A 10,196-nucleotide genomic window follows, 5' to 3' on the forward strand; every position below is an offset into this window, starting at 1 on the left:
TTTTGAGGAATACGATATTTAGCCCGAAAACCCTCCATACCAACATCGGTATCAACTAGACACTTGAATCTACCCATTTGGTGGGGGCAAGAGTGAAATTTTAGAGAGGGGAAGGATATAATCAATGGCCGAGAACAATAGCCGAGGAGAAATGAACTTAAAAGATTGAGAACTTACGGGAAATAGGTAGACGATTCTTCGCGAGCTTCTTGAGAAGAGAGAGAATAGGAACTTTTAAGATTTGATTGATTTCTGAAGTGAGAGGTTGAATTTCAATTTCCTAGGTGTTTTGGCGTATGGGAAGCGGCATTGAATGGGAGTTATCTCGCCCAAATTTGAGAAAGACCTAAACCGTTGAATGTGTATCACACTGTTGGACGTGGGGGACACGGCATTACCTATAGCAATTAATGCGCGTTTGGCGGATTTTGAAGCGTCAGTAGCGGTTTAAAAGAGGCGAGTTGATGTTTTCACGCATGCTGATTTGAAAAGCGTGTGAAGGTTATGGTGTTGTGTCAAAACTTCACTTTCCTTCCCAGATGGGGAGAAAAAACAAAGTTTTGAGGGGCTATTGTGGGGGTAAAATGGTCAAAACATGCATTCGGGCCTTAGGCCTAATTTGGTGGTGTGAGCCTGTCCGAGCAGAGCCTTTGAGGCCCACAAGCCAGCCCTTGCTAGAAAAGTTGATGAGGTTGTCCGAGGAGAGGTATCTCCTTGGCTAAGTCAAGTGAAAATCGTATGACACGTCATGATATTTGGGGAGAGAATTCTAGAAGGCTTGGTGGGTAAAGATGTGTTCCACACAGTTATAGAAAGGAAGAACGTATGAGAAAATATTAAGGGAAAAGGTTGCTACCACAGCATTAAAGACCCTGCACCTACCTCTCTGGCCGCATTAATGGGGAAATGACATCTGAATAGTACAAATCAGCCTTACAACTATTATTTGAGGACTTCCAGAGGGTGGTGGAGAGGAAAAAGATCTGGATCATTGATTGGATCCATACATGGAAGATAGAGGAAAGAAGGGAGGAGATATAAAGGGAAGAGAAAGGCATTATAGAGGGGGATCGGGAAAAAAAAAAAAAGGAAGAGAGAGGCAAAAGCATTGTACACTTTAGCTTTAATTGTAATCTTTTGTTTGAAGAAAGAAAGGCAATACAAGTGATCCTCGGTTTACATCCGAGGAGAGTCTTCTATCATTTTCATCCATTGATTGCATTGATAGTTGTGATCTAGCCCACCTATATGTTGTCCAATATCCAAAAAACCTAGGGTTCAAGCCCACGCTCTACAAATGTCATTGTATAAAGCTTTTTGGGCCTGAATCCATCACTTAGTTGGGTCCGGGTACAAATTGTGCACTTACAGAAACATTAGAGAATTAGGAGTGAATTTTTTATGGTTTATTCCTAGAACTATTTAGAGATTGGCTTGGCAAAGTATAATTTACTTTAGAATTTGTAACTTTGTCATCAACGTTTGACATAATGAAGGAAACATAGGAGGTGGCTAGATAGATTTTTAATGAAAGCTCAAGCCCCTGAGATCAGTCTGGTGATGATGATCCTAAAGAGATCGACGTCATTTTCAAGCATAACCTTAGTAGCTTGATCTCAGACACAACTTGAGGAGCAACTCAGTGCTGATCTATTTTTTCCTGCTGGGACGCTATTTATTTGTGTAACTGTAATCTAGGTTCGACAATGATCTGGGGTACTAGTTTGTGAAATATAAAAATTTGCAGATTTGAGAAAAAATGATCTGGTTCGACAATGATGGCTGGGGTACTAGTTTAGATTTTGTGGTTCTCTCGTCAGTTTTGAATCTTAGTTTTTGTGAAAGGTGTTTTGGGGTTGAGGGGTTTTGGGATTTTGGGATTTTTTTTTTTATTATTTTTTTTTATTATTATGGTTAAGGGATTTAGTCTAGGTTTGGTTAAAGCCCTTTACAAACAGGTTATTGGTTTGGATTTTTCTGGGTTAAATTCAAATAATTTTTTGGTTACTATGTTTGGCTAATAAGAAAGTGCAAGAAAAACTGGGAAATTTTTTAAAACTCCTCCTTTTCAATTTTTTTTTGTTTTTTTTTTTCTCTAATATGGATTTTATTTTCTGCATCTAATTTTTTTTAGATCCTAACGTGGCTTTTAAAAATTTCAATTAAAAGCCATATAGGCATGAACACTACAACTGTGCAATCCATTAGCCATGTAAGCATTTTTCGTTAGTAAGTTCACAGTAGGAACCAAATTGATTTCAAGTTGAAAATAACAGGGATTAAATTGACTACTATCAAAATGTAAGGACCAAATTAACTGTAACCCCAAAATGTAAGGACCAAAATGGTATTTTCCAATTTTTATATTAAAAATGAATAAAAATTATACATGCTCATTGTCTCGATGGGGCAATTATTAGGTACTCTCACATAACTGTGGGTCCCACTAATTAAATTTATGGTAGGACTCACATTTCATGTAAGAGGGAGGAGTGCGCATTTATGATACTCCCAGAGTATTTAATAATTTTCTGTCTCAATGATATATACACATAATTTTACTTTCATTTATGATTTCCGTATGTTGTTTCTGATACATCTGGATAATAGTGTATTGGTTTGGAATGTCCAAGTGCTCTTCTTTAAAAGTAGCATAGCCCCTAGCAAACCTAAATTTCCCAGTCCCACCCACCACTGAAACCTCTGTACCATGCATAAATTGCTTGCTAATACCTTGTATTTCTATGGTGCTTCCTTTGTACTCTTCATTTGTGAACTCTATTGATATTGACACTCGTGAATCCAACCCCTTCGACCCCATGCCTTTGGCATGGCCAACTTCGCTAATTTCTAACCTGGGGTAATGGTGATAGGGTACTCACTGACAATGATTGTGCCAGTGCCAGATTTGGGGACATTCCAAGCCTTACCAGCAATATGTGCAACTGGGATCACCTTGACATTGGAGTTGCACTTTTCTGGGGTGTCATGAAAGTACAAAGATATTTTTGGGGTCTTTTCAAGTTCGGTAGCTTTGGCTAAGTATGTGGCAATGGCTAGAACCAATACCATGTGTGGTACCCAAACTTACTGGTACTTCATGTGTAGGGATTGGACTCCTAATTTATTTGTTAGTAGATATAACTGAACTCTTACTATGGCAAGCTTCAAATGTTGCATGTACAGCCCAACTACATAACCCTTAAACCTCTCGTGCTTAATTCCCTCCCTTCCTTGGTATTTTTTCCTCTTACCTTCACTCTTGTTTTTCTCACCCCAATTTTTGCCAACCCACCCCACTCTTCTATCTTCCTGTCCTTTTATAATCTCCCCTTAGTGGGGACCCAAATGATTACTCTTCCATCTTTTCCCATGTGGTCCCCACTTCTGTCCAGAATCCCTAGTAAATTGGTTCTTTCAAAAGATTCTCTTGAAACTCGCACCTGATGTTGAATGATGCTCATGGATTCCCCCAAGGCACTAACAACGTTCTGGGACCGATTCGAGTATTGGTTGTTACCCCTTGGATTATCCCCAACCCACTTATTAATACTAGGCCGAGCCCAGTCTAATGACAATGGGCCATTATCGAGCACCGATCCTATGTCTCTATAATATTTCTATTGGGTTGAGTCCATCCTAACAACAATGGGCCAATACCGGTCACTGATCCCATGTCCCTACACCAAGAATAAATTTGTTAGTCTTTTTGGTACTAAGTTTGTTGCCATGGATGAGGATGCTAGGTAATCAGGCAACAAAGAAGCGTGTAATCTGGGACTAAGAGAATATAGCTAGAATGACTCTTTGGGTTTGTACTCCTTAGTTGGGGCTTTGGTCACTATCCATTACTATTATAGGGACATTTTTTTGTTAAACAAATAGTCTCTAATAATTTTCTCAGTGGAATGAGTAGACAAGTGATGTATTTTGATTTGTGAAGCAAGGAGTGAGATAGAGGCAGTGGGACAGATGATTTTGATTCCTGTTTACCTCGCTAGTTTGTCTAGCAAAGCAGAGGCTTAAAAGAAAGGAGAATATTTTTCTTTTTTCTCTTTTTGGTGAATGAGGATTACTTGCATAAAATTAAATAAGTCTATTACAAAAGGTCCTTTCCTTATCAAGGGTACAAAGCTGATCCACTACAAGTGGTGGAAGAGCAAACAAAATAAAAGCCTCGTCGCTACATCTGCCAATTCTAGCCAAGTCATCAGCAGTGGCGGCGCCACGTTACCCTTCAAAAAAAATAGGAACACCCTCAATCAAAATTAGGAACACCCTCAAATTAAAAAAAAAAAAAAAAAAAAATTTATTTGTTCTACTTTCAAGCAAAAAAAAATTCAACTAATATTTGAAAAAAAAAATTGTAATAAAGCAAAACAATGGGCTCTCTCTCAACTCTCAAGCCCACGGCAAACCCACGGATTCTCAACAAAAAAAAAAAAAAACCAAACCCCAAATCAGTACATTAGAAATCACTAAAGGCTAAAGCAAACCTAAAAACAAAGAGCAACAGAGCAACGCCTCCCTGCTCCGGTCCGGTGCTCCCTCAAGGTATTTCTCTCTCTCTCTCTCTCTCTCTCTCTCTCTCTCTCTCTCTCTCTCTATTCTTTAAGAGAACTTTATCTAAACTGTGATTGGCTGAAGCAGAAGCTTTAAATTTATTAATGTTTTGCCTATTTTTTGACTTTTTGAATTTGGCATCTTATGAGTTATGATTCTTATCCGTTGGTTGGTGTTGGTGAGATATTAATTTTTTTTTAGTGTAATGTTATTGTGATTTGTGATTGTAAAATTTTCTGATTGGTAACTGGCTCTTGTGATTGGGGGCATTAGGCAGGGTTTTCTGTTGAGTGGGTTGGGGGTGGATTGGCTGATGGGCACATGGGGTCAGCTAATTGGGTAAAGCACTAAAGCAGTGTAATGTGCACATCAGCACATGACTGGTTCTTTTAGTGTAATGCGCACCTGAGATGTGTGCTAGTGCAACTAATAAACACTAATTTAATTAACTAATAATTAATTGGGGAAATCAACTAATAAACAATAATTAATAATTTAATTAATCAATACATTATAAAAGACAAACAAATTAAATTATGTTAGGCTAAACAACAATTAATAATTTTATAATTAATGAAACAACAATATAACAAATTATAGTTTATAAAAGACAAACAAATTAATTAAACTACTAAACAACAATAGTTAATAATTTTATTAATATTTCAAATAAACTTATTGTTTATTGTTTATTCTTTTGCTGTCCAGGAAAAAATTCCTGGAAACTAGGAACACCCTAAGAAAAATTCCTAGAGCCGCCACTGGTTATCAGCGCTGTATATCCAATGGTGTGTAGCTGTATTTGCCTATTTTAATTTATATATTGTGGTGATGACCATATTACGTACAGAATCTACGGATATCCCATAAAGGAATTCAACATTGATTTCGAACTTTAGGTAGTGGCTAGCATAAAGAGGAGCGACAAGCTCTTGGCGATCGATAATGGTAATACATACACAATATGTGCAAAAAACTCAAACATGAAATCGAGTAGTTTATTTGAATTCATCACATTATAACTCATCAGGTTATCAAAGTGGTGTAAATACAGAATCTGATCAGAAAGGAAGAAAAGGAACAAAGCAGAAAGAAGAAGTGAAGTCTAGGCTATAAACAACAGCAATGAAATGTAACTCTTGTGATACTGTAGTTATAATGTAGTCTAAAGCTACCTATAGTTTAGTGTTTTATTTAAGTAGGTTGTGTTCACACGTGTATTAACTAACTAACACATGTGCTATAACTAATCCCGTGTAATTTGGGATATTTTACTTATGCTCTGTTTTGGTATTTAGACACAATTACTTGTACAAACTCATTCATTAAGTTGAAATCAATTTTTCTTCAACTTCAATTCTCTCTCTAGTTTTCTGCTTCTTCCTCAAGATTCTCTGTGCTTTCTTATACAAGTCAACAATATTATGCCATAAATATAAAAAAGACACACCAAGGTTAATAAATCTCTTTTATATTTTTATTGTTGGTCCACGAGCAAAGGCGGAGGCATCTCAAATGTCAATGCTTGAAAAAGAAAAATAATATTTATAAACCATGGCAGCTAATACCTATGAAACACGGGTGCGTTTTGGGACTCGGCAATTTTTGAAAAAGGTGGGTGCGGGTGCGGGTGCGAGTGCGGGTGCGGCGGGACTCGGCAATTAAAAAATTATTAAAAATATTTTTATTTATATTTCCTATATATTTTTACAATTGAAATATTCTTAAAAAAACATATTACTATGCCTTGATTCACAAAACAAAGAAAGAAGAAGGCAAGAAACACAAAACGTCAAACGCCGCGTCCCACATCGGGCCGCGTTGGACTCGGGTGCGGCACCCTCCCAGTCGCGTCCGTGCTTTCTAGGCTAATACAAACAAGGACTTTGGCATCCCTGCTTTGCCTCTCTGTTCTAATTATTATTATGGCAATGCTTATTTCTCAGACCTTGTTTAATGGCCAAAGCGACTGGTCCATATCTTATCTCCGTGATCCTGATCCCATTAGCTTTTTCAACTGATAATGTTGCTCAGTTACGTTGCACCAGTAACAATTATTGGCTAGGCATATCCAAGAAAATATGCATATATAGCCCTAGAAAACCGGAAATTTCTTAATCCCTTCTAGTACTAAAACCTCTGTACCAGGCACAAATTGCTTACTTAATACATTTTATTTCTATGGTGCTTTCGTTGTACTCTTTATTTGAAAACCACTGACATCATAAAATGTGAATTCAAAACTTGGCATTGTGGGCAAAAATTTCTAGTTAGTATTTTGGTTAATAATTGCTTGTCTTGATAAGAGTGTCACGGGACCTTTTATAAGTGAAATTTGGATAAATTATAACTTACATACTTGTAGTTTGGCCCGTAGTTAAGTTACCTATTTGTAGTTTGCTATTTGACACTTTACTTGAGCTCTATTCGATTAGGCTTTTATAACTCACCATTGCATTTGCCGTTAAAAAAAAAAAAAAAAAAAAAAAAAAAAAAAAAAAACTTGATTCAAAAATATAACATAAAATAGATTTTAAAAAAAACTAGGGTTTAAAAATTGCAAAATAAGGATCGATGGATATTGCATAAAAAAAAATTCAAACAAATACAAATTAATATAAAAACTTCTCTCAAACAAAGTTCTAATTGTGAAAGCTTTTTGTGAAAACCCATCAAAATGAAGCAAACTTCCAGTATTAGCCAAAAAAAAAAAAATAGAGCATGAATCTTGGCTGGGTTTTTGAGAGAGAGAGAGAGAACATAAACTCCACTAATGGGACCTTGTATAAGTGAAATTTGAATAAATTACAACTTACCTACTTGTGGTTTGACTCGAATTTAAGTTACCTATTCGTAGTTTGATATTTGACATTTTATCCACCTGAGCTCTATTCTGTTAGGCTTTTATAACTCATCTCTGCATTTGCTGTTAAAAAAAACAAATTTTAATTCGAAAATATAACATAAAATAGATTTTAAAAAAGCTAGGGTTTAAAAATTGCAAAAAATGGATGAATATTGCATAAAAAAATTCAAACAAATACTCCATACAAATTAATATCAAAACTTCTCTCAAACAAAGTTCTAATTGTGAAAGCTTTTTGTGAAAAAACCCATCAAAATGAAGCAAACTTCCAGTATTAGCCAAAAAAAAAAATAGAGTATGAATCTTGGCTGGGTTTTTGAGAGAGAGAGAGAGAGAACATAAACTCCACTTAAGACATAACACAAAACACAAAAGATCATACAATGTATTTTGGTTTTTTCAAAAAATGTACAATCACTAAAAAAATGTGAGGCCACTAGTACTGTCCCACAACTCTTTGAAGAGCATAAGAAAGAGCTTGATCTTGTTCCAGTCCCACAACTCTCTTTTTCTCACCTGAAATATTCGGATGAATATGAGATCGCGACTAATGAACAGATCAAGTGTGTCTTTTTTAATTTTGTATTTTCAAATTTGTTTCTTATTGTTTGGTCTGAAAGTTTGTAACTTTATGGTTATTTTGTGTGTTGGGTTTCTGATTTCAATTCGTTTCTTGTTATCAAAATGATAGTGTAGAATATAATGTCTACTAACGTTGCGCTGAAGGTCATTGCCAAGTAAGGTCCTTTTAAAAAAAATAAAAAGTAAAATTAAATCCTCAATTTTCATTTTTTATAACATTTTCTGTTGCAAATTTGCGTATAATTTATGGGCAACTTGATATAGTGTGAAAATATTTCTTCAAACCCTAACTTTTTAATCTGTTTTGTGTCATTTTTTGTATTAAAATGTGTTTTTAACAACAAGTAGAGAGGCGAATTACAGAAACTTAACGGAGCAAAGTTTAGGTGGGTAAAGTGTCAAATATCAAATCACAAGTATATAACTTAAATTCGAGTTAAATCACAGGTAGGTAAATTGTAATTTGCCTATGAAATTTTAAACCCAAAGTCTTGTCTCAACCATGTGGGATCAATCTTGTACTGGAATTCCAAGAGAAAATTCTCATAATTGGATCCACCAACTCTTTGCTGTGTGCATTGGCTTTGATACCATGCACACAAGTTTCAAGTCATGCTTGTGAAAAGTTATTGGTTTAGCTCAAGTAAATCGGAACAAAAAACGGTTTTTAATAAATTTCTCTTATTATTATATTTTGTAGGATAAGTTTGAGGGTGAGACCGTAAGAGCATCTCAAATGTCAATACTTGAAAAAAAAAATATTAAAAAAAAAAACAAAAGAAGAAGAATAAAATTACAAACCAAGGCAACTCCAAGAAACCAGGACTTTGTCGTCCTGCTTTGCCTTTCTGTGCCAATTATTATAAATGTATGCTTATTTCTTAGACTTTGTGTAATGGCCAACAGCAACTAGTCCATATCTTTATCTCTGTTGACCCCATAAACAATTTCAACTAGTGATGCTGCACGGTGACATTGAACCGGATAACTGAGTATTGGGTAGGAATGTCTAAGAAATATGTCTCAAAAGTAGCATACCCCCTAGCAAACCGGAATTTCCCAGTCCCAGCCACCACTGCAACCTCCGTACCAGGCACAAATTGCTGGCTAATACCTTGAATTTGTATGGTGCTTCCGTTGTACTCTTTATTTGTGAACACAATTGATATCATAACATGTGAATTCAACCCATCCAATCCCGCTGTCACGTACATGCCTTGGGCACGGCCAACTCCGGGCGACTTTGGATCTGCGGTTTCAGTGATATAGTCATCAGTGACAAATATGGTGCCGAATTGGGTGACTGTCCAAGCCTTGCCAGCAATTCCTGCAACTGGGATCACTGTGACATTGGGGTTGCCTACATCTGAGATGTCTTGCAAGTACATTGATAGCTTGGTTTCTTTAAGGTCAGAAGCTTTGGCTAAAAATGTGGCTGTGGCTAGGACCAGCACCAAGAATAAATTTGTATGCATTTTCGGTACAAAGCTTGCTGCCATGAGTGGAAGCTGGCTGATTTGGCAACCAAGAAGTACGTAATCTAGGACTAGCAATAGCTAGAATTTGTACTCCTTAATTATGGGTGGGTTTTGGTCTCTATTTATAACTAGGTGAGGGACAATCTTTTATTAATTTCTCAATGAGAACCCTATGAAAAATATGTCCTCAATGGGAACCAAATCTCTGATCGGATCTTCCTTTTTTTTTTTTTTTTTTCTTTTTTTTTTTTTTGCTATTAAAGAAAGGGAATGCAATAATGTTAGTTATTTAGACCCTTGAAAACACAAATCATTTAATCTAATTTAAAGCAAAGTTGTTACTTAGTTCAATTAAACAAATCTAGATTAAACAAATATCAATCATATCACCTAAAAAAATATAAACAATTTAGTTTCAAGCTAAAAAATTTGGAGATGATTTAACCTAAACAATCTATGAGGCAACAAATTCACTAAATAAAATGGAAGTGTTTACAATAGATTTAACCCTAAATATAATGTTATCTCTTATAATACTTACTCACGTGACCCCAATCTAGGAGAATTAGATCTGCAACTCTAATAACTTAACAAATAGTTAATGGGTTGATGGGCTTCAATTAAATTTTGCAGAAATACATCTTGATCGGTCAAACCATAATCTCAATCGGCCAAACTTGGCATGTTTTGAATTTCCTAAACCTGTA

The 10,196-nt window shown here is 35.7% G+C and overlaps 1 protein-coding gene and 1 pseudogene across 1 annotated transcript; both read right to left on the reverse strand.

Annotated features, from left to right (window-relative positions):
- Positions 1 to 2,536: 2,536 nt before the first annotated feature.
- On the reverse strand, positions 2,537 to 3,731 carry LOC142639624 (dirigent protein 2-like; annotated as a pseudogene).
- A 4,962-nt stretch (positions 3,732 to 8,693) lies between these two features.
- On the reverse strand, positions 8,694 to 9,570 carry LOC142641764 (dirigent protein 22-like). The gene has a single exon (XM_075816248.1). The coding sequence runs from the start codon at positions 9,508 to 9,510 to the stop codon at positions 8,965 to 8,967; it is 546 nt and encodes a 181-aa protein (XP_075672363.1). The 5' UTR covers positions 9,511 to 9,570; the 3' UTR covers positions 8,694 to 8,964.
- Between the last annotated feature and the right edge of the window lie 626 nt (positions 9,571 to 10,196).

Source organism: Castanea sativa, chromosome 6 (genome assembly GCF_040712315.1).
Source record: "Castanea sativa cultivar Marrone di Chiusa Pesio chromosome 6, ASM4071231v1".
Taxonomy (NCBI): Eukaryota; Viridiplantae; Streptophyta; class Magnoliopsida; order Fagales; family Fagaceae; genus Castanea; species Castanea sativa.